The following is a 25,935-nucleotide window of genomic DNA, read 5'->3' as shown; positions in this document are numbered from 1 at the left end:
TGTTGTGTGTACACGGGAAGTAGGCGCCATCCGGTGTGGGAGGAACAGGAATTCGGGGAGGATGATGAGGATGAGGTGCGAGCTAGGAGTGGAGAAGAGATGAAGAGCGGAGAGTTGCGTCGTCTCGAGATCTCTGTGTTCCTGTGTTGAATAGGAAGAGGGGGATGGTGTGTGTGTGTGTGTGTGTGTGTGTGTTGTGTGTGTGTGTGTGTGTGTGTGTGTGTGTGTATTGTGGAGGGTGTTGATGCTAAGAGATCGAGAAACAAGATTATCTCACTTTAGTAATATACCAGTGTCTACTCAAATCCATACCCTTTCTGAAACTTCACAAGATGGGGTTTTTCAAGTTGGAAGAATACACCGGTACCGTAGGCTTTAACATAATATTATACATAAACTGTATGTTCAAATAATGGTAGTATACGTAACCAGCCGGATTGTAGATTTTTTTTAGAATAATTGTTATATTTTTTATAATTGACTATTCTAACATATTCATACCTGGTATGTGGTATCATTCCCATCTTCATTATTGAAATACATGAAATATTATTGGCAATTTGATCATCTTCAGTTCAACATTATTCTACTATTAACTTACTGTGTTTTGTGATAAATAGCTTTTAATCTTATATTATTTTGCTTGTGATAGTTCCTTTCATTCTAATTGGAAATCATTCTAGTCCTTTTCCCATGATTGTCCAGAATATGTCCTAGTTGAGTGATTGAAATGATCGTCTTTTGATTGAAAATCATTCTACAGGCCTACCTAATTTATTACTGTATTTATATTTTTCGGTAAAGTCATGAAAATAGTATTTTACGACTGTACTGCCTTTTTTGGCTTTGCAGTTAGTCACGAATTGCTCTCCTCGTACCATTGTGTGTAAGCTACGGCGAATTTTCTCTGAATAACTTGAGCTGGATAATCTTTTTTTTGATTGTATTGTTCTATGCTGGGCAGTTTTTATGATAGCTCATCCATAGGTTAGTGGCATATGTCATACAGTGCATGCACAACAGTAATCTATTCCTCAAATTATTTGCTTTTATTATTATTTTTCTAATACAGTTGTTATCTTCGGTTATAGTTTTTTACAGATATACAGTAAATTATTGTTGAGATTTTTATGTGCTGGGATCCTTCTATTATCTATTAAATTTTACATATTTGATTTTCATGTCTTCAAGTCATGCAGTTCTCATTAAATAATGTATATTGGTGTTTTTCAAATTTCTAAAATTTCTCTCTCCGTGATAATATTATTGTAATAATTTCTTTATCAGTGAATTCTCAATTCAATTGGATTGAACACGATTACTCATGAATGACTATTTTACTGAGTTCATGGACTAAAATAATAGATTTATTTATTTATTTACAATGCAAATAACACTAATGTAATAACATTGAAAGATAAAATAATAAGGGAAGAATAATAAGATTATTATTTATTAATAATATATTTCTCTTGTGAATTCGAAAAATCTTTGAAAGAATCAAATTCCTCAATATAAAATCGATAAAAGGTGAATTTCTAGTCACCTTCTCCACATTTTTATTATTATATTGACGAATTAAAACAGTACTTTATTTGTTTTATTTTTACAAAATCACTATTCAAGAATCAGAATATATAAACAATTAACGTGGAGAGCTCAGAGCTGTATCTCGCAGAATGTTCAAGAATTATCTATATTTTTTTAGAAAGAGAATATATTGTTGAGTAGTTCTCATTGTTATCTCGTTGATTTGCAAACCCAGTGATGGCTGCTTCGCCGTGAACCTAGTGCATTATGGCTGGAGAAGGAAATGTATTATCGGACGGAAAATTATGGAGTTGCAACGTTCAATTATAATTTGAAAGAAATGCAAGGTAATTTGATGCTCCGTCGTTAGTGCAGTTTTCTTTTGTCCTTGTCCCGCTCATGTCTGTTTTCCACTTTTCATCTCGTTTCATTGGTCATTTGGAATAGACCTCTCCTTCCGCCTTATAAATGTTACTTTATTGAGATTCATTATTTCAAACTGTCAACATAGGCTAGTCTAGGTTGAATGGGAAGCATCCGTCAGCATGGGAATGCTGACACTTCAAAGTGAATATTGCGACTTTTCTAATGCTTCCACAGTAATGTTGAAAGTGATAATTCAGTTTGTATCTATCTGAAAAAGACTTCAACCGAGCTTGTGGATCACGAGAAGAAAATATCCTATTGCAATGGCAGATATTCAGATTTTTGTTCTGGGAGTTGTAATTGACAATCATGTTGAACTTTGAACATGAGACTTCCTCATCCTCGAATCATTTTTCACGAAATTATTCCAATTATCATATTTTATTCATAGATTCAGATTCAATTGCATGATAAGTACTGAAAATAGATTTGACTATCCCCTTACCGCAATTGCAACAATATTAATAATATTTGAAAAATAATATAGCTTTTGAAGTAGTGATAAATATTGTTTGATCCACCGTCAGAACCTCATTCTACAAAAATACTGTGATGAAAACAGACTACCATGAAACTGAGATGACAACATTCTGTTGAAAACTTCCACTTTTTGGTATAATAAACGATTTTCCAATGAGGTAAGCAGCCTTATTGGTGTGGCCGCATTGCTAACTGGAACGAATTTAATTAATTGTTGCAATAAGGCTGAGAAGGGGAAGAAAAAAAAGAATAAGAAAAATGAGAAAGGGTATGAGAAGTAGTAGAAGGATAAGAAGAAGAAAAAGAAAAGGAGTAGGGGAATGAGGAGAAGGAGATTGAAGAAGATGATCGAGTGGGGAATTAGAATAAAAAGAGGATTAATTGTTTTGATGGAGGGGAGATGATTGGAATTCTTCAGGAATATTGCACTACTTTCGCGGCTCGGTCAGTCCCTTCTCCACGAAGCAGAAAAATGCTCTTGAACGATTACTGGCGGCCGATCCGTAGATAGTGATTAATATTAATTATTGGTTAATTGGATTAAAATAGAATGGAGCGGCCACGGCTCAGCTGCTGGCTCACTTGATACTGTCAGCATTCCCCTTGCATAGTATCAATGCTTCCCATTCAATTAATGCTGACAGTTGAATCTCACTCTAGCGGTGCTCTAATACATAGATGCTGTCTTGTGTGCAGTGAAATTGTTCTAAAATTTCACTGTAGATTGAGGAATTATATTTGAGAAATGTTGGATATGGAAACAGTCTCAAGTTTCACCTGTTTTCTAAGTGGATTGTAGAGTTTTAATTCAGGTGGAAGAATAATTCAGATATTGTCTATTCCACATGTAATTGTTAATATTAATTGTGATTGTTAATCCATGAAGAAGTTCAACAACATCTCTGTTTCAATCAATTTCCTGTTACAAATTTTTGGTGATCACTTATCACCAAAGATGGTCAATAATTATATTGTAGTTTAAATACTGAGAAGGAATATTCCGAATCGAAACGCCTGATCATTATTATATTTTTTCTTTATAATAATTAATATAAGTATGTAATGGATATTGATGTCACCTCAGGATAACATCTTTTTGCATGTTCGACTGAACTGTCTATCAAAACTGATAGTTGTAACAGTTTTTTTCGAGCATCCCTGAGGACCCCCTGGTCGGCAGTGACCTCCAAAACAGCTGTTCGTCTATGACGCGTTTGTCTGGCTACAAAAACATTGTCTGGCCAAAATTTAAACCTCCTACACTGTCATGAGTGTGGCTTTTAGATTCATAGTGCGAGAGAGATGGAGGCTGACAATACAATATTATTGTGTGTTGGTGGTTTGGGGTTATTTGGGGGGAGGGCAAGGTCGTTTAGGGGCGCCTGCGTGAGTGCGCGTGCGAGAGTTGACGGGACTTTGGGTGTCACTGCTCTGTGCATCTTCCCACACAGATCGCGAACAATCTAAATAAAAGAAAACTAATTCAATCGCGCCCCGTGTGTGGGGACTATGAGCTCAAAACCCAGACACTGCATATTGTTCTGCCGGCATATCATCATTCTCACACAGTCGCCTACCTCGGATCGTGTTGAAATGTCATAAATATGCGCCCATTCATCATTAATTTATTACATTTTGAACGTGTTCTGTGTTTTAATTCACGTCTCTCTGTCCCTATTCTTTCCTTTACTCTTTCTCTTCGTATTTGCCACATCAACTTGTTCCTTGTCTGTGGGAAATTCACGTTGTTTCTGGTGGCGAATGTATGAGCGAGATGACCTATTGTTCTTGCATTGAAGGTTCGATGGCCGGGTTATTGCTTTCACCTCTTCTCCTATACAGCTTCATCAAAGCTATCCTCTTTCGAATAAAATTACAAATATTTACGCAAAAAACCTTTTAGAATGAATTATTTTCTTTCTATTGTGAATTTAAGAGGCAGCTATTCCTATACATCTAGTCCCCATCTACACATACATTTAAGTAACATGAGACTTTTAGTTCCAATCATGTTTTTCATTGAAAGTCTATTTTTCCTCTCTTAATTTGTAACCTAATATGAACTAACTCTTTTATTTCTTTTTAAGACTTAGGGCAATTACTTAGAGTAGTAAGTTATTCAAATGACTAATCTCTCCTTACGTCTTGATCATTTCAAATTCTTTGATTATGTATATTTCATTATCATAAAAGGTGGAAGTGAAAATTATTGTCACCAAGCAACGGGACTCGAACCGGTGGGTCAAGGTCCTCACTTGAGGAGAGAGAGAGGGAGTGAGAGAGAAAGATGAAGTAGAGAGAAAAACAGTGTACCGAGCAGCTTATGACTGTTGGTAGTAGCAACACTAGCAGGTGGTGTCATGATATGCATGGTAAAACATCCACAATAATCACCACAAAACTATGAAGATGGGGGGTGTGGTCTTTGGAGGGGGCTAGTAGGGGGAACGGGTTACTCTGTTCATAGGAGATGACAGTACGTGAACTCTAGCATGACACGACACTCTTGGTTTCTGCAATGCTAGACAGATAGCTAGATAATTTTTTACTGTAATATTTACGTAGTATTGAGCTCTATGTTTTGTAATTTAAAACAGTCAAAAATCAAACAAAATATTATAATTTTGCAAAGATGGGGTGTTAGGATTTTGATTTGTAGTTGGATACAGTTTCATTCGGTTACAGAAGGATTAAAAATTGTTTCTTGTAGATTTAAAGTTTTCGTTTCTCTATAACTAGAACCAAGTTTGCTATTGTTAGTATAAAAAATGTAAAATCTCAGTTTCAAGGGAAAGATGATTAGGTACATTATCGTTTTTAAAGAAAAAATATCAGTACTTATTCCGATCTTACAAGATAAAATTCTGCTCTTTACATTCGCTTTTGATTTAATACTATTGTAAGTTGTAAGCCTCCATCAACCCAATTCACTTTATTATTTAACTCATGAATAACATTTCACTTCCCCTGGTAGACGAACGTTTTGATTGCTTTTAAAAGTAATCGAGACGTGCGTGTCAACTTTGCAAGGAGGTTGTGGGTCGTAGGCCTTGCAATATTATTCAGCACTTGCAAAGTCCAACGGACTTGGCGAACACGAAGTTGGGGTAGGTTAAGCTGCAAGTTAGACCTGAGGCCATCTACTGCTATTTATATGGCAACCGCAGCCATGTAACGCAGGCAACATTGCGATAGCATGCCTTCTCGAGTACTTGCTTATTAAGTCCCCTTTCCTACTCTTCTCACTTAATCTCACCTCTCTTTTCAAAATTTTTGCAATAATAATTGACCTGAAATAATACATTATTGAGTGAATATAATACCCGTTATCTGCTTCTTACCTAACCTCGCCTCTTGTTTCAAAATTTCACCAATCCCAGATACAGTTATAAGAATACTAGGTCTGATAAAGAAAAGTAATGACTAGATCTGATTAAGAAAAAATATTCATCTGCAGTAATACATCGTTGTCTCAAATATACGAATGATTAACTCAAGATACGGCTTTTCTTCCAACTCGATCAATTGATAGATATCTCCATAAAAACCTATTTTGAATATTTCAAAATATAATATGTTTGTATAGCACAAAAAACATATTAAAATTCATATATTGAAATCAAATTCAGTAGTTTTATTTATACAGTGATACAGTATATTCAAATTTAAGAAGATAAAGGATGATCTCTGATTGCATCCAATGCAAAAAAACTGTATAGTAATTCACTCACCCCAATTCACATTAGTAGTAGATTTGATAGTGGGATAAGTAGGATCACCTTGGACAGTCAGCATTGTTTGAATGGGATGCATTGATGTTCTATATAGGGAGTGCTGATAGTGCAGAAAGTTATCTGACTAAAGTGGCTCTTATACTTGGTGGGCGGCATTATACTTTTTTAAGCTTTTTAGTGTGCTTGTGTTAGTGTGCTTCTGTCATCCGATACCGGTCAGTATATCCCCATGCCACGCGACCTTTCCTTGTTACTGCCATGTGCTGCTACCCAAGTATTCTGTCTTGTGTACTTCCGCTGATCGGGAGGCTACTCTACACCCATCTGTTATCCTCATCTTACTCGTCCTCCTCCTCCTTCTTCTGTTTCTCCTGCTCCTCCTCCTCCGCCTCTTCCTCCTGCTCTTCTTCCTCCCTTCCATTTCACCTTTACTTCCGATCTTCTTCCTCCAACACACCATGTCCACTCTCACTAATCCCTACCCCTCTCCCTCCTTATCCTCATATTTAAACACTTGATCTAATGGTCTACCTACTGTTGTTGAGTCCTTGTTTCAATTCTATCAATATTCGATGAAAAATTGCTGTTAGAAGCCTCACCTATCCGTCTGAACTGAAATAATTCGGTTGTGTTAGTGAATATTTTGATAATATTTCTAGCCTGATACGGTAAGCTGATTGAATGATTACACAGCTGATCTCCCACACAGGCACACGCATCTTCTGTTATCGACAGACAACGAAATTATACAGACATCTGTTCTTCCAAGGATGAATTATTCTTTTAATGTTCTTCAGCGAGTTTTCCCAGGGATGAGACTTAGTTCAATCGAATTTTTGTATCATAAACCTACTATGTTCCAAATTTCGTGGAAATCGTGAGAGCCGTTTTCGAGATCCGTTGAACATAATAACCAGATATAAAAATACAGAAATTGTTCGCTTAATATGATAGGATAGATAACTGAAGAAGATATACCGTAATACTCGAAAAACTAACAGTATCATATTGATTTTTTTCAATACATCAATTTAGTATCGATTAGATCCTCCTCAATTTGAATCAGGCAGCCTTTTGTTTCCCAATTCCAAACAAAATACCTACAATTTCCGTTTCACTCCGAATTATTTGTGTCTGATAGTACATTATAACTGAAAAATATAAATTATTACTAATTTTATTGTGATGTATTCATGTTTTTCTTTAGAATATTCCAATGATACAGCATGAAACTAATTTTATTGTGATCTATTCATGTTTTTCTTAAGAATTCCAATGATACAGCATGAAACCCATGTCAATTTCATTTGTACTGGTTGCAAAATTTTACATTAAATAATTATTATTTGATGAAATCCAAGTTCAATCGTAATGAAAACAACTTCCTTCAAAAAATAATTCATAATACGTTTCGAGGGAAAAATTAAGAACAAACAATTGGAAGATTCGGGGATTCGATCCGAGAAACATTCACTTCGAAGTCGAGTGCTCTACCAGTACTACCACTAAGCCACGTCTCCAATCAAAGTTGAATGTCTTGTAACAATATTATTATAATCTCCTTTTAAACAAACACTTCTTACAACAATGTATGCCGTATGAAAGAAACTCCATGTCGCATGAATGAAATTTGATCATTAATCCTGAAAAATCTAGAAAGAAAATTGAAATTTGGACTCCGAGTTACACGAGATTGATATTTTCAGAATCTATGTGCAAAATTTGGAAATCTATATCATTCCCGTTTTACCGGTATGCAATCCACAAGTTAACATGTTTTGATGCGAACAAACACAACCCTACTCTCTCTTATTCCAATACAAATTTGAATTTGAAAATTTGAAATTTGCAAATTTGAAATTTGAATTTATTATATAGATAAATCTCGGAAACTATTCTAATACTATTATTTATGTATTGGAAGGAGCAAACAATACAATAGTCGGAAAAAACAGGACATTGCCCAAAACTTCTTCTATTTCCTAAATTTATATTCCTGTTTCTATTTTCCGTATGCAGTTAAGTAGTATCAAATCCACTGAATTTTGACATTCTATCATTCGTGACATAATTTAGAATGGTTCAGTAGAATATTCTAGGTCTTCTTGTTTCTTAAACTAATCGTCTACTATTAATTAAAATTGCTAAGTCTTTTCTGCTGAAAGTTTGATGTCTGGGTTAAAGTTCAAATTCCAGTAATGACTGGTCTTGTCCTTCTTATTAAAATTTCAAATTATTTGTTAAAAATTTTTCATTGTTTAACTTTTTTTAAAGAAATAATTATTGTAGATTTATCATTTTATCAGACAGTTTATAGAAATAATTGTTTGATATTATTACAGCTCATTCATCTTAAGTCGTTAGTGATACATCTTCAATAGAAGTTTTCCAAATCGTGACAGTCGATGGTCCATGAAATACAACATTTGAATTTGTAATTGCGCAATGCCAGATTATCTGGGTCATTTGAATTGCAATTATTACTTGTATCGTATTATCACTGTTTTATAGAGGCGTGCATAATAGTGGCTCATCAGGCTTTGGCAGATTATAGTTTTCAAGCGTATTAATGAAAGTAAATCTAGTTGATGGTCTTGCCCAACATATATTGCAACATATGTAAAGTCCGATCTCCAAAAGTCATATTACTTGCCCAATCAATGTTCACTCGATCATACAGTGTAATAGCCTTAATCAATGGGGTGATAATGTGCGACAAAGCGAAACAAAACAAGAAAAACAAGGACACACACATAACTCCTCATTGAAGATAACAAGAAAACAAGGACACACACATAATTCCTCATTGAAGATAACAAGAAAAACAAGGACACACACATAATTCCTCATTGAAGATAACAAGAAAAACAAGGACACACACATAATTCCTCATTGAAGATTCCAATCACATTAAACATTTCCGATTCCACCCAAAGGTCCTTTGCAAATAGAAATGCTCTTTGGCATTTAGCCTATTAACAAAGAGCTTCGAAAATGATCGTAGATATTTTTGGTTATTTGTTAAGTATCATAAGTTAGGCGTTGGTGTCCATCTACGAACACCAGGTGTCTTGGAATTCGGGAGCAGCGTAGGCAAAGTTGTTCTTAACTCATTTGCAGCATCCACTGATGATTAGGAGTCAGCTGTAGTGGGTTTCACTTCAAACTGTCAGCATTGATGTTATTTACAATGAATACTGACAGGGAATCTCACCGTACCAGTCTGCAGGACTGATGCAGAAGATAGCCTTGAGGGAAAGTAGTACCTAGTCAGCCCAAGTTGCTCTGGTCTGCGCTCTCAAGCACGGTGAAGCAACATTGTGAAAGTCTCCGACCGGTGAGATGAGAGTCGCAGACAAGGAGGCAATGACTGAGAAGAAAGCATGAGAGAAAGAGTGAGAAGAAAGTAGGAGAGTATGAGTGAGAAGAATGCTGGGCGTACTTTATTTGCATATAGCCATTACTTGATACCTGGGCAGACGCCTCCACTGAGCAGTGCGGGCATATTGCGTGGGTACCTGTATAGTGTTGCTGGGCCTTATAGCCTCAAAAGAATGTGCTCTTATTCAAGTCTAGCCCTCAATAACGTTTTTCCAAATAATATTACCATACTCATCAGTTTTCGAATTCTTCGTTTAGAAGTTTTTGTTCCTTCTTCCAAATTGTGTACATTTGCTACCTCTAAAGCAGGGTTTTCGTTTATGCGTAACTGCCGTCGCTGACCACGACAGGGTGAGGATTTCACATTGGGTAGATTTCAATTGGGTAAAAAAAAGGAGACGGGGCCGCCGAAAGCAATGGATGAACAGGTAGAAGTTGTAGTGACCCTTCAGTAGTCGCCTGCTAATGAGTTTCGACATTTTCGTGGTCTATTGTTAAGGATTCCACTCCGAGGAATAAATTGGTGGCCCAGTCTGATTACTTAAAGGCATTTTCAGCTGTAAAACAGTGGTAGCCTACATTGATTGGATAAACACACTCATTACTATCGATTATTGACCGAGCGAAGTGAAGTCTAAGATTCAAGTTGACGGTTTGGCATTTCTCTTAATGTTTAAATGTATGAATGTTTAAATGTTTATATGTTGCGCATTTACGGCGAAACGCGGTAATAGATTTTTATGAAATTTGACAGGTTTGTTCCTTTTTTAATTGCGCGTCGACGTATATACAAGGTTTTTGGAAATTTTGCATTTCAAGGATAATATAAAAGGAAAAATCTGGTGTGGCGCACTCACACAACTTTCCTTGCCGTTATAAAAATTTATCACCTGACGCAAGTGTACACGCGCATTCCAAGTCTACTATTCAAAGATCTGCCAGCTGGTGACAGGACAATAACGCTGGAGACAGACGTAGTCTGCTATCTCTTCATAGTGAAAAATTTAATAGAATCAACAGTTTCCAACAGTTTGCTTTATTGGATAAACAAATTTTCTCGAATTTCGAGCTTATTTTCAATTTTAGGTGAAAATGTCACTGAACATTAATTGTAGAGATTTTTATGCTCAATCTTTTCCACTTAAATTTTTTTGTTTAAATTGTATCTGAAGCCTGATAATCGGGAATCTAAAATCATACTTTGCATTGATGTGGCGGAGCTCCTGAAATTTTTACAGATATTAGACTTGTGGCAGTTGATAGAACTTATCAATAACTATTTTAGGTATGAATTTGATCAAAATCGTTGGAGCCGTTTTCGAGAAAAATCGCGAAAAACCCTGTTTTTGACAACATTTTCACCGCCATCTTGAATTGGATTTTTTCGAAATTGTTCGTGTCGGATCCTTATAGGGGAAGGACCTTAAGTTCCAAATTTCAAGTCATTCCGTTAATTGGGTGATGAGATAATATTGTGTACACACACACACACCACACACACACACACACACACACACACACACACACACATACAGACCAATACCCAAAAACCTCTTTTTTGGACTCAGGGACCTTGAAACGTATAGAAATTTAGAAATTCGGGTACCTTAATTTTTTTCGAAAAGCAATACTTTACATACCTATGATAATAGGGCAAGGAAAGTAAAAAAGAGCCTCCTTCATATGCCAATATTGGAGTAGAAATCAGACAATAGAATATTATCCATCATAAATCAGCTGACAAGTGATTACAGAGATGTGTGGAGAAGCCAGTCTATTACTGTATTTCCATAAGGTCTATAGTTTCATTCTGGTACTTGTGTATGAGAATACTGCTTAAGGTCTACTGTTCACAGAACTACTAGTAAGTTAATACAAATTTAGTCAAACTAAGAACGTATTATTTCTTTTCAATAAAAATTACGTCCTTTTATACTCTTATTCTTACGTCCTATTATATTCAGTGTGCATGATGATACTAGATACATTACATAGACATATCATCAGCTGATGAATAGCGCACTTGGTGTGTAACCACGAATTGTATGTAACTCAAGTTAGTCTGTATACAGCTTGTGAGCAAGATGAGTTTCATCAAAATGAACCATTAGGAATGACTGAATAACAAGTACTTGAACACTAGATTCTAGATCTAGATTCAATAATAAAGTGAGAATACAAGTAACAGGTAAGGTGGAAAGTAATATGAGTCCCTTCCAGCTAAAATTGCCTTCAAGAAAGCAGACGGGGCCACTCCGGCCACTAATAAGGGTAATGAAGCGGATTCAGAGGACAATAGAGTGTGATAGTCGAAAGTTGGAGGATGAACCTTTATAGAACAATAGCCCAGTGTACAGGTAGCGCGGCCCCGTCTCCTTTCTTTAACCCTTTCAATTTGTCTAAATAACCTGAAAGATTATAATATTCAATTATGTTTTAATGGGGGATTTCTAGTTTATACTTTTTATATTTTCAAATGGCAATAAGTTGATATTATTACAAATAGTTTTTTTCTTGAATAATAAACACAAATAATGAAAAGTTATTTGATCAGCTGTTTTAGCACCCTTGGAATTTAGACAGTCTGAATGTCAACAATGCTTGCCGTCGTCGACTGCTGAAATTTACGCACAAACGAAAATGCACCTTTACTTCGTTAACTGAGTCATATCAATTATTGTGAGATTCACTCAATCTGTCAGCATAGGTGGTAATGAAAGCATTGAAGTTATTCGAAAGGAATGCTCACTGTTCAAAGTAAATTTTACTAGGCCTATACATATTTTATCTCCTTTTTAGTGTTGAGGGATCAGACAATTCTAGAATTCCAATTTTCAATCCTAACCAAAAAGTTTGTAGAATTTCAAAAATAATTTTTTTTAGAATTCATGTTTAGTTAGTAACATACTCCTGCTCTCCTCCTTCTCTCCATTATCGTTAATCTCTTTATTCTACTTCTCCATCTTTTCTGAGGCTGAATCAATCACTTGAATCACTCTCTCGTAGGCTTTTTCCATAAATTTTCCGGCAGCTCCAAGTCCATTTCATCAATCAACTAAATATATGTTTTTAACGGAATTGGCTTGATTATACATTTTCTTCATTGGAATTAATTGAACTTTTACTCTGAGAAAGTGAAGAAGTCGTGTTACTTTTACTCTTTCAATACCGAAAGTAATCGTATATGTAGTTTATGTAAACAGTATACGAATTCACTTCAATACCCTCAACCATAGAATAAATTGAGAGACAAAAATTACAATAATTTTGAAACGAAAATAACGAGGAATCTTGAAATTGCTAGTTTTTAGTTGAAATTGTTATTGTTTCCGTACTGAATAGCCAAATAGGTGAACGTATAGTTGGAAAAGGTGATTTCTTTTTTTATAGCTGTAGATAAGTGGGCCGACTGATGACGTAGCCTGTCGACTATACGCTGTGATGCACATACTATACGTATGTATGTGTGAGAACAGTGAGATTCGCTCCAAACTGTCAGCATTCCCAATGAAAAACGTCACTTCCTCTCATTTAAACAATGCTGACAGTGTGAAGTGATTTTCGCTATAGCTGTCTGAAAACTTTCATATTGTTGCACCATTGGCGAGGCCCCACAGCCACATTCCACATACAATACTCTTCCTTGCCACTATCATCAATATTACACAACTCTATTTCAACCTTCAAGGCTGATAGTGTGGTGGGGGAGGGGGCTATTGAACTTGTTCGTAATTTGTGCCAATACTGTGCTTCTCTTCCTCCTCCTACTACACCTTCACTCCTCTTCCTCCTCCTCCTCCTCCTCCTCCTACTCTCCTCTTCCTCCTTCTGTCTTCAAATTTGAGATCTCATCTGGTATCTGGTGTGATGCTTTTTTGCAACTTGCTGCTGTGTCAAAATATTGCGTTATGTTGTGGACCACTAGACACGTTTTTGTGAAGGACGTAAATGGAATAACAGCTGCCAATGTAGGCTGACTAGATTAAAGACCAGTGTTGAATGTAGTTCCGTACCGAATGGATGCTGGCTTAGTTATCAATCGTCTGTTGCCTCTCCAACACTGAACAACCTTGCATCTCGTAATATTGATTCATCAATTACATTTGATTACAAATAAATTTAGTTGAATTACTCAACAAGTGATTTTATTCAGTGATTGTGATTCAAATACGGTTTTGTAATCCAACAATTTAATTTTATTTACTAAACTGTTAAGAGTTATCTCTTAGTTTGTAATTGTGCATCAGATTTGATTAATGTAATTGATCTATCAATAAGTGTTTTCTGTTAGTGATGCGTTTGGAATAAATCAACAAATCAACATAGCCCATTGGGCAATTTATTAATTCATTATATTTGATCAATTTGATTGTTCTTCCAAAAAGTGTGAGTTTGTAGGATATATTCTTCTGATTTTGGTATTGAAAAAATCCATTTTTTTGTAAAACGTGCTTAGTGGTATGGTAGCAAGATTCGTTGTACAGCATGTGAACTTCCCATTGTGTGCTAGTGTATTGATCTTCTTTGATAAGTTTTATGTAAAATGTGTAAGAAACAATCCGTTGATGCACTACTGTCTTTGCAGCCCAATGCAACAACAATAGTCAGACTCCATTTCCGATTAAAGAATAGAATACCTTAGGTGAATCAATAACATGAAAATTGGCTCGAAGGTTTTAATAATTTTGAAGGACTAATATACTTGCTTATATGATTGAATATATTAGTTGTAAAGATGTATAGAGTTGTGTTTCCCTAATATGTTCGCTAATCATAACTACATATTATATTCATGACTGTATTATACAGGCTCTATACCATGTTGATCAAAACTCAACGTGAATTATAATTCATCATTATATTATCAAAGTGTTGTGATCTCTGAGAAAAATCAAAAATAATTCAAAAATCTCTGAGAACAAGTCAAAAAGAATTTAAAAAATGCTTGTTTGAAATTATATTATTTATAGTTTTATACAGTGTTACAATTTATTGATATATAATCCAAACGAAATTTGCAAATAATATTTGTGATATGTTGAATGTTCAAATGCTATCTTAATCAAAAGTTATCACGATAACATTATTGGGAATATAATCAATTTTTTTATTGTATTCTTCTGTATTGTTTTGTTTTTTCCTGCAATACATTTCTGTAGCATCCAATTAAAAATCACCAGATGTTTTATCAGTCTAAGCCTGTATGAAGGTAGTAGTCCTGACAATCACTTTCACTGAGATAGAGTCTGCAAGACGCCTTGTGTAGCTGTGTCTGACTCCTGGGCCACTCACCATTCTCACTAGCCAGGAACAGAGCAGAAAAAGAAAACAAGTGCTCGCTGCATGCATTGAACGCGGCGGTATTGCGCTAATTAATTATTGTGGAAAAATGCAATAACGAGTGCTGAATTTCTAGCCAGCTAGAGTAGAGTCGCTGCAGAAGCGACACCGATTCAAGGATTCAAGTCGGCGTCTCATGGAAACCCATGTCGATTCCTGCCCAAGTCATGCCTTCTCTTTTTCAGGCAGGCTGCACTGTTGTTACTGTCTGTTGCACTCTGAATTGAAGCTGAAAGACATCTGGGATTTCTCTTCTAAGTTGTGAACAGCAACTATCCGATTGAAGTGAGCTTTCATTAGAAATCGCACTCCTATCAACGTAAATCATCTTCTTAAAGAATTAGCCACGACGGAATGTCGTAAAAAACGTTGTTAACACGCAACTCAGTTTCCAGATTTACATGTTTTTTGTATCTTATCTCTCCATTAACTCTCACATATTGGAGAAACTACAACACAAACTAGGAAATAATTTCTTCAGTTTCTACAATATAATATTATTGATAACATTATAATTATACTTTTGATTACGTACAGTAATAATAACTGTATCATTGTTTTGAAACTATGAAAAACCCTCTTCCATAAATTGAATAAAGATACCCAAAGTGCTCAGAGAATCAATTCCTAAAAGAAAGGATGTGGATAAGTCAAGAGTAATGTCAATGCAATGTTTGGTTACTGTTTTGCACAATAAAGAAATAAATCTGATGAATAAATAATGATCACTAAAAAAATAAATGAATAAATAAACAAACAAATGAATAAATAATGATTACGATAGTTATCGTAATTACGAATAATAATGATTGATTTTGGATTAAGAATAGTTGAAGTTGATGTGCATTTCTTGATCAAGCGCCGTTAATTAAAGATAGTTAATCTGTTCTCTGATATTAAAATTAATTAGGCCACTGTAATAATGATTGCTATCTCTAATTTCTGATTTGACTTGGAAAACCAATTTTACTGGTGTGCCGATTAATGCTATGTCGAACTTTTATTCCACTCGTGGAAAATGCACCACTATAGAATCGGTGCTATAGTGAGATTCATTGTTTACTATAAACTGTCAGCATCCTATATAGATAACACCAAGCCTCCCATTCAACAATGTCGGAATGACCCTATACTCTTGTTTCAAGCTCTACTTTCAAAAACTGGTCCTTTCATAATGATGATTATAATTTCGTATTGTATCAAATTATAATGACAAAGTAGATCCTCGACCAGTTTCTGTCGTATTTTCAACCGCGTTTCCAGTCAAATTTCAGTTCTTGGTAAAATTTGACATTTGGCTCGAATCTCCCTTAGGGAATATTTTCTCGTTAGTTTGGCCACGTGTGTAATTGTGTGTGTAATTGGCTACTTTTAGCACAATATCCGGGCAAAATTATTGGGCGTGGAACGGGAATTGAGACATAAAACGCGTTGCGGACGTCTATGAGAGATGGTCACGGCGAGCAAAATGGCGGATTAATTCTAATTTTATTGCCATTTCATTTTTATTATTTATACGTGTGCAGACGCGCGTGCGCATGTTGAGCAGCTGCATGAGTCGTTGCTTGCTGCAGTCTGCAGCCACCAGCAATAGTTTCATTCCCCTCGTTTATTAGCGATTGCAGTCGTTTTCGTTGAATAATTAGAATAATTGCAGAAACTAGTGCACTCTTTGCAGCTATCAGCGGGTAAACGGCCCATTACTTGTGCCGTTAAAATTCTCCATTTGACGTTGTTTCCATCTGTGTGCCTTTTATCTCTCTCTCTCTCTCTTACTCACTATCTCTCTTATTAATTCACTTACTAATTTACTCCCACTCTGTCTCTCATTCCAAGCTGTCACTCTATTAATTGATTGGAAATACTGGAAAATTGTTGAATTTTCTTATGTAATCCTTCCCTATGGTACTTCGACTTGATGATATTGATGGAAAATTTGCCGTCAACCTCAGAATAGGTTATAATAGAAAAAAATATTTTCCTAGGTTATCACCCTCGATATTGTAATTGATGGAAAACTGTCGAGAGTTAGAGAGCTTGCAGTTGTTGGAGAGAGGAGAATTGCTTACTTTCTTGCTTGTATAGCCTCAATAGTAATATTGGTGCAAATGGATTGAATGCGAAATTGAATTCTGTGTTTCATTCATAAAAATGTTTAATAATAAATTTTGATGATTCAATAATCTATGATTACATTGTTGCCAGTAATATTTATTCTTAGTATTGAGTTTCAATAATCTGCAGATCGATAGTTCATAAACCATGAATTTCAGTCAATTTAAGACATAGAAGCATTATAGTCTATTTTACTTTAATGACGAAGTGAACCAAAGAGAGTTTGGTGAGAGTGATGAGTAGAGAGATAGAGCGAGAGAGAGTGAGAGAGTGTGTGAATGAACGGGTGAGTAAGTTGGAGACACCGATTGAACAGTGATGTGAAAGAGAGAGAATCAGGGAGTGGTGAGAAGGCGAGATTGCCTTGCATGTTAACAACATAATAAGAATTAAGGAAAGATCTCGTAATTGCGATAAAGCCGAAATGTGCTCTAATTACTTTGTATTCTTGTTATTTCTGTCTCATCACAGAACAGTTTCGACTAGACTTTGAATAGATATAAGAAGAAACCCTGAACAAATCACCTTTTTACTAGTTTTCTTTTTCCACCAATTTCTCAAAATTTGAAGTCGGTAACATTCTTCTGATATTATATTGTAATTTCAAGATACTCGCTTTACATCTTGCTGAAATGATTACTCAAATATTCATATCTGTCTTGAAATTGAAGAATAGATGTACAAGTAAAATCTTGATTTACGTCATTTCGGTTGAACATGTTCCGATGTTTGAGCATGACATTCTTCTTGTCAGAATGTGTTCAGAGCTTCTTCTCTTAGAAATTTTGAATTCTGATTATGAGGCCATACAAATTCTTGGAATAATCGATTTTGTGGGTGGTAGCCTACCATGGACAAACAGATTCTTACCTAATTGTATGGTTTTACCGTTCTGTAGTTGACAGCCACCCGGGATTGATATTGACAAACCTTAGTGTATACGTATGTAGGTTTCAAATTCCATTGCTTTCAGATTGCTCCTTTCACATCTACCTCTTATTAGGTTGAATATTTGGCAAAATCTTGTTTTGGTTTGAATACAGCTAGCGCCAACCCAGACTAGTCTACAGTGAAATTCACTTGATACTGTCAGTATTCCTCATTTCTAACATCAATACTCCCCATTCAGTCAATGCTGACACTATAAAGTGCATGTTAGTATAGTTATTATGATGAATCACTCAGCCGTGGTCACCTGCGAACATCATCATTATTGTTATCATTATGAAATTGCTTTAGCACGCGGAAAATTTTAATTTGCTCATGAATCGGCCATTGTTTAGAGCCGTTCATTACCAGCAAACAGGTGATGTGTGGTCTGTCTGTGCATTGTAGGTATATTGTCAATCTTGTTGAAGCAGTCAGTAAATTGAAATGCTAAACGAGGTCATCCCCATGATGTTCTGTTGAAATTCGGCCCATTAAATGGTCATTCTATTCTCTAGTGAGAGTCACTCTTTGAACTGTCAGCATTCCTTGTGATTAACTTCATGATTCCCATTAAAAAAAACTGACACTTTGTGGGGAACCCACTGTATTCAATCTTCCTTAGAACATACTTGGAATGTTGGAATTTTGGAAAGAGGATTATGAACTGGTACCGGTATCCAAGCCCTTTTTCTTTCGGGCCTACACTGTATTCCCCGATATCACATTCTCACACGATCGGGAGGGAATATAAATGGAAGAGAATATTAGTGGAACGAAAGAATGAAGAATGAAAAAGTGTGCTTGAATTTGTGAATGGCCGACACTATTGCAAGAATGGAATAATGGAGCTGCTATAATGAACCGTTTGAATTAGTAGTTCAATGTGGATTATTTTTTAGAGAAGGTGCGCTGGAGTAGGGGTAGAGGGGTTAAGGAGGGAAGATTAGGAAGGAAAGAGAGTAAGGAGAGAGAGGATTGGGATATTGGTGTTGAAAGGATAAACAGCAAAGTAAACAGGAGTTCGAAAGAAAAATACTAGAGTAGAGAAAGAGAGAGCAGAGACACGTTTGTGAAGTAGAACTTGAAAATCTAATTCATTCACGTATTCTTTGCATTTGCCAGTGCAATTGTTTGGAGTTTGTTAATTATTATATTAATAAGAAGGACATTGACCATCCACTGTGCATTCATTGTTCATTCAGTATCACTCGTCCAATGAACCTTCAGTTGTAAGCACAAGACGAATGTATACATACATTCATTAAAACTTCTCCGAAAAATGTTGTAGCGATAGGTTAGAATGAATGTATACATTCATTAAAAACTTCTCCGCATAATTTTGTAGCGATAGGTTTGAGTGAAACCAAATGCAGCAAATACAACAAAAGTTTGCAAAATATTATTTGATACATGAGTTGAACACTTGAAGAACGTTCTAGGGACAGATCCACTACTATTCAAAAGAACTTCCAATATTTATATTCACGGAACAATGCAAGTACTTGGCGATGGCTGTTCAGTTGGATGTTAAAGGGTACTTCAATAATTGATTACTCTATTTTCATTCTCATTCTTGAAGCCACCTTCTGTCCCATCACTCTTTTTCGTTTCCCCCCTCAATAAACGTTGCAATAGGTTCATGCCAGCGTATAGACCTACACTGGGTATGCTTCGTAATAATGGGTCCCCTTCTAGATGTCGCATCTGAGAGATATTTCAGGAATTATGAAGTCGGTTTACGGAGTAGTTTTTTTTTCAAACAAGTTTGAAGTTTTGTATAGAGAGATTTGTCTTCCTCTTGAGAGAAATATCATGTATTTTTTGTATGAAGTTTCATTTGATTATTCATACATAATCTTGAAAAATCTCATTTATTCGTTTACCATCTTAAAAATCATGTAGCTACCATATTTAAAAAATACTCTTAGAGTAGCCGTATATTGTTCACTAACTTTGAAAAATGTTAGGAGGAAACGGGGAAAAAACACTGACTTTGAAAAATGTGAAACAATTAAACTGCTGCCCGCATTCAGTCTATAGCAAAGAAAATATTAAAGCAAAGAACTCATTATTGATAGTTATATGAGTTTTTTTAAATAAACCTTTTTAAACTTTTTGAAGTCGATCTGAACCTTTTCATTATTTGATTATTTCATAATTTCATCATCATCAAACGAGCAAATACAGTATAACCATGATATTGTAGTCAGAGTTTATTACCGTACTCTGAATGCCGATTCTAGATTGCTTGATTGAGAAATTGTAAGATTGAGGAAAGTGAGTAGAAAGGACAGTGACCCAGACTAGTTTGACCAAGAAAGTAGGAGTGAGCAAGTGCAACAAGACTCTATTCTCCTTCAATTTTAATCTAGTTTTATACTGGAGCATCCAAGAGGTACATTATTGATGGAGTTAGAATATGCTCCAATTTGTCAAATCTTGAAAAATATTTTATCAATAAACTTATTGAATCTGATGGTTCAGAACCCACCTAAAACAGGCGGTCAAATCTTCATCATCCATCACCTAAGTATCAGACTAGTGCTTATGTAGACATAGGCATCATCCTCAGAAAAAATATTGTAAGTTCTGTCAAGCTGTCAGAAGGGTAAATCAGTGAGGTACGAAGAAGGAGCCCACTGAAATAACGCGCGTCTTCTTCTTACCTCTACGATTCGAGTTTGACAAGGTTTCAAAATTCAGGCTGAGTATATATAGCTTGTGGAAACTTAAGTTTCCACATTTACTTGTAATTTATGATAATTGAACGAGCGTTAGCGAAGTTCTCACTTTTGACTTACTGAAGGCGTTTTCTCTGTATTTATGTTCGACAGGAACTTCAGAGAAAATTGATTTATCAGCTTCAAATTTTGAACATGATTTCTATAAAACCTTTTCACAGATCAAGTTCGTTGGACAACAAAATTGACTCACTCCTTCAGGATATAGAAATAACATTGAAAGTGCATAAGAAATAGTTATTTGTGCAACTAGTGCGCAAAGTGACAGTTTGCTGCACCAAAAGAAACGTTTACGAACGAGCCATAGGCGAGTGCAGAATGGTTTCTTGAGTGCAGCAGAGGAACTTTGCGCACATATTTCACATTAAATTTTTCCTACAGTTATCATTCAATATGAAAAGTGGGTAATTACCGGTAAAATGATGGCTGAAATCCATCAAATGTTTGTGTGTGTGTGATGCTGTTATTAATAACAACCTTAATTCAATCAAAAATTAATAATCCAATTAAAGTTGAAAATTCTCAGCCAAAGTTCTCATTTTTATTCATTCAAGAATCAGAAAAAATACAGATAGAGTAAAAAATTTGCATTCAAAATACATGCCAACAGCTGATTATGATGACTGCAAGATGGCTGAACTGACTGAACCGACCTAGTGGGAAGAATTGTACCTAAGTTTGTTTTATCCAGCTAAAAAGTACTGAAACAGGATTCAGAAATTTAGACTTTTGCTTAAATCACCGAGAAAAATGCTCAAAGTTAACTGAGAAATATTTTTAAAAATAACATAGACAACAGAGAATATTTATTGTAGTATTCTTATGTTTTTTATTATTTTTATTTATATGGATATCGAATGGTATTCATTTAACCTCAAAATTCGAATTTTATAATGTATATTTGGTACTTTTCTCATTGCTTGCAGTTGAAATAATAATTATCAATAGAAAAGAACTATTATTTATTATTAAATGATGAGAATTCGTAAATGATGATTATTTAATTATGATTTAGATGATCTTTATTCTTGTTTTGGTTTTCTAGATTTGGATTTTATCATATATGTAGGGTAGCCATTGAAATGATATCTAAATCTAACCACAGTCATTGTTACCAACTCAATTTTGGCTTCCGTGCACTTATCCTCCATACAACACACCAACTATTTTGTGTTGCCTTGTTGCAAATCTGGAGTACGCAAAGTATTCACTTTGCGCACTAGTGCGGAAAAGTGATTCTTTGCGTTCTGTTATCAGTGCAGGAATGGTCACTTTTCAAGGTATCTGTAGGAAAAAAAATGTTTTGATGTCATATCACACAGACTGTCAGACAAACAGATTTTATGCGCCAACACATGATTTATGCTGAATAATAAACAACATTAATTTACTAGTAGTTCTGTGAACAGTAGACCTTGCACAGTTATAATTCAAAGCCTCCTCTTATATTGTTCATCAGAGTAAATCCTGTCTGTATGTCGTGTCGGGGAGATATCGCTGTATATCGGAAATATATTTATTAAACTTGAATTAAAAAAAAAAAACACTTTTGAAGTGAAAATGCGCTTACTTTGGTAGTGACGATCGTTTCGACCTGTTGTTGGTAATCATCAGACTGTGGGAATCTACTCATATGTCAAGGTTATGTGTGGTATGGGGTGAAGGTGGAGGAATAGGTTGTGGTGGGGGTTGGTAGATACTTAGTGAGGCGGTTATTTTGAAATGTGGACTATTTTGTCAAAGAGTGTGTGGGAAGAGAAATTAATTTGATCATTTAGGAGACTGTTGGGAAACTGTTTTGTGTGGTTGTAAATTTCGTATTGTTCCAATACATTGAGTTTTCTGCTTTTTTGTGAGATATGGAGGATCTCAAGATTGGTGGCTATGTCAGTGTATGTGTGGTCTGTTTATATAATATGGTCATCAAAGTTTGAGTGGCTATGTTGTTTATTAATGGCTCTGATGTGCTCTTTATATCTTGTTTGAAAGTCACGTCCTGTTTGTCCAATATACAGTTTATTAAAATTATTACATTTCAATTTGTAGATGCCTGTTTGTTCAAATCTCTGTTTGTTTGTTTGGTAATTTTGATATCTTTTCTCAGTGAATTTGTTGTTTTAAAGGCAATCTTGTATTTGAGTTTTTTAAAAGATGATGCTACTTTCTTTGTTTTTTGTTGTAGTATGTGAGTGTGATGAATTTTTGGTTATTTTCCATATTATTCTTGGTTGATGACTTTGTTCTTATATTGTGGAGTAGGTTGTCGACTAGAGTGGATGAGTATCCATTTTGTTGAGCAATGAATTTGATCGTGTTGAGCTCTTGATTGTAATAAAAAAAAACCTTGTAAAAAATCACACATAACCTTGACATCTGAGTAAATTCCCAAAGTCTGATTATGACCAACAACAGGTCGAAACGATCGTCACTACCAAAGTAAGTGCATTCTCACTTCAAAAAAGTTTTTTTTTCAAGTTTAATTTTAAGAGTGAAAAAGTATGAATATGCAACAGAGTATATTTATTAATTTACTCTTGTATTTTCAGTCTGCTAGCACCACCTAGTTTGTGGATTCGAATCCCGCTGATGGCATGGACGTTTGATCAACTCATCAATATTCACCAACGCACTATCCATTACTCAAGCACTATCAAACAGCTAATGTGGGCATCATCTGCAATACGTAAATGAAAAATCTCACTGTTGCAGTTCTTAAATCTGAGTTTCACTTCAAACTGCCAGTATCGGTGGAATGAGAAGCATTGACAAGAGTTGCTGAGTTTGAAGCGAATCTTTGTGAGGTACTGAAGGCGCCAAGACGCTATGTGATAGTCCTCTTTGTCTACTCGTTCGTTTTGCACTGTTCTGCCTTCTACTTCTATTCGTAGCCGGAGACGGAGAGTCAGTCGGACTCAACTGAATCTAATCGCTGTTCACTGCAACGGTACGGCACGGTGCTCTGATCACTTCAAACTGTCAGCATTCCTTCGAAATAACACCAGTGCATCACATTACAACTATGCTGACTGTGTGAATTGAATCTAACTAGGCCTGCTGCCTTGAGGGTCATGGCCCCTGTCACTTGCTAGCTCGGCTAATGTTTCTTCTCCCATTTATGCTTCTCTTTCTTTTCTCTGCTTGGCCTTCTTGATCTTGACTTTATTTTTCTACAACACTATTCTTATACGTTGTCTTCTCCTTCTTGTGCTAAGACTGACTTATTCTGCTTTATTTCTTATTCTTCATAATATTTTTTATCTATCTTTTCTCCACCTCTTATATATGCTATATCTCCCTTTTCCTTTACCGTACTTTATTTAATCTCGTTATCCCTTTTTTTTCATTGCTTTTTGCTTTTGTTTTCTTTCTCCTCTTCCTAACTTTTCTGCACGTAGAACTCTACCTCAATCTGAATCGTTCGGTTTTCCACCTCTTGTTTCCTGTCTTTTCGATTAGCAGGATTTCTCGTGTCTTGTCTTCCTCGTCGTTTTTAATATTGTCTTCCTTCACCCTGATGATACTTTTATCAACCTACTTTTTCTTTAATAGTTTTTTCCTCAATAATATTCGATGATCTTCCTCTTTCGATCATTTTTACGTAGTTTCGTAATATTTTCCATCTTCCCTGAATATAGGTTCTAAACTGACTGATCAAAATGATTTTTCAAGTGGGTAACTTGGAGTAGACGTTATCCCATGGGAGAATTTTATAAGTTCGTGCAGTTTGTGTGTTTATCGCCAAAAGAGACCACACGCCCTTGTTTATCTTTTAATACTTTACAGGCGACTCTGAAACCAAATTGTCTCTAATAGTCTTGCTAAATGTCAGTATAGCACTTGACGAAGCCCCAATCACTACTCAGTGCAACGTTGTATATTAAAACCTAATTTCAGTTCAAAGTTTGGCAGACTGTTACTGCTCGAATTACTATTACTTGAATAAATGAACTTGGCATCGATAAATTCTCCCACGAGTTCCCTCCATTATTTGTCCTCTTAGCAGTGATGTGATGACGTAATCAAGATATTGGTCCAAAGTTTGCCAGAAACTCAAAGGTTTTTTCTGTTCCCGCTCATTGAATCCTTTTCTCGCTCATCATCTTTTACCAAACTGTTTCCAAACATTGTTCTATAAAACCATGTTGTATATAAAGTCCTCAATGATGATGATACTCTGTTCTTCTCAAAGTGTGAACTCAAACCTCGAAGATTGTTGTTTTTGAGAATTCTCAACAATCTACTCTATACTCCCATATACTTCTCTTATCTTCTGAATACTTTTCTAATATTCTTCATAAATAATTTGTTTCGTATAACTCAAATCTCAAACAATCCCAATTTCACATGAGATACTATTTTCATCTTCTTCGTTTATATATTTTTTCCAATTTAGCAATCTCTTCACATGACTGAACAAACCACATAGATCGTATTACGAATCGCTAGAATGAATCTTTCAGGAATTATCCGACATATATGAGACAATTCATAATGGAGGAACACAACTCTGTGGCATGACTTACAATATTATATATCCTTCGATAAATTTCACTTTATTTTCTTGATAGAAATCTATTTTTTAGGCTTGTTAACCAATAATCCAAAAACTGTCAATTCGATTATAAATCGCCAGTATGATGCTCTAAAATCTACATCGTTCAAAAGTTTGACTTTGGATGGGACAATTCATGATAAAAGAAAGAACACAGACTGCATATGCGCAATGACGTTGTTCTTTGTGTGGATTATGTTTTCTCACAGTAATTAACTGGAAGAAATAGAGGGGTCGTCATTCTGAATAATTCTGAAATATAGAATGCACAACATGTCAAGCTTGATGGAAAAAATACCTCCAGTACATTGTTCTATAACAGAAGGCGGTACCCTCTATAGTTTTTATGCTATGGCAATATAGTAATAATAGCTCATAACCATAATAATATAATATAGGGTTCAAATACTACCGTCTCTATTCGCTTTTATACTTATAGAAGAGACGGAAATGCTTTATTTTAGACCATAGAAGCACGGTAGTGAACAAGATTTAGTCAAGATGATTCTTCAATCATGTGAAGTTGACTGTGTGTATTGCCATTGTGTGTTACCTAATTTCTAAATTTGTGCGTTGTTTTTGTACAGGGCGAAGACGTTTGGTAAGGAGGTGGCACCCCTGCAGAATGCCCGCTGCTCTCCAATTGCTACCTGCAACCTTCCTAGTCTTATCTTCGCTTCTAACTATTACAGGTAACAAACTGTTA

General features: G+C 35.3%; 1 protein-coding gene across 2 annotated transcripts in view; it reads left to right on the top strand.

Annotated features, from left to right (window-relative positions):
- LOC111049499 (protransforming growth factor alpha-like) overlaps positions 1-25,935 on the top strand; it is a 121,915-nt gene that overhangs the window by 22,732 nt on the left and 73,248 nt on the right. Inside the window, exons 1-2 of one of the 2 annotated variants that reach the window (XM_039421465.1) lie at positions 23,249-23,360; positions 25,817-25,921. In XM_039421465.1, coding sequence (XP_039277399.1) covers positions 23,264-23,360; positions 25,817-25,921 — 202 coding nt within the window. In that variant the 5' untranslated portion in view covers positions 23,249-23,263. Of the gene's footprint in view, positions 1-23,248; positions 23,361-25,816; positions 25,922-25,935 lie in introns of those variants that run through there. The other variant, XM_039421466.1, reaches the window with a different exon arrangement.

This window comes from Nilaparvata lugens, chromosome 2 (genome assembly GCF_014356525.2).
Source record: "Nilaparvata lugens isolate BPH chromosome 2, ASM1435652v1, whole genome shotgun sequence".
In the NCBI taxonomy this organism is placed as follows: domain Eukaryota; kingdom Metazoa; phylum Arthropoda; class Insecta; order Hemiptera; family Delphacidae; genus Nilaparvata; species Nilaparvata lugens.
This window is presented reverse-complemented; position numbering and strand designations above follow the sequence as displayed.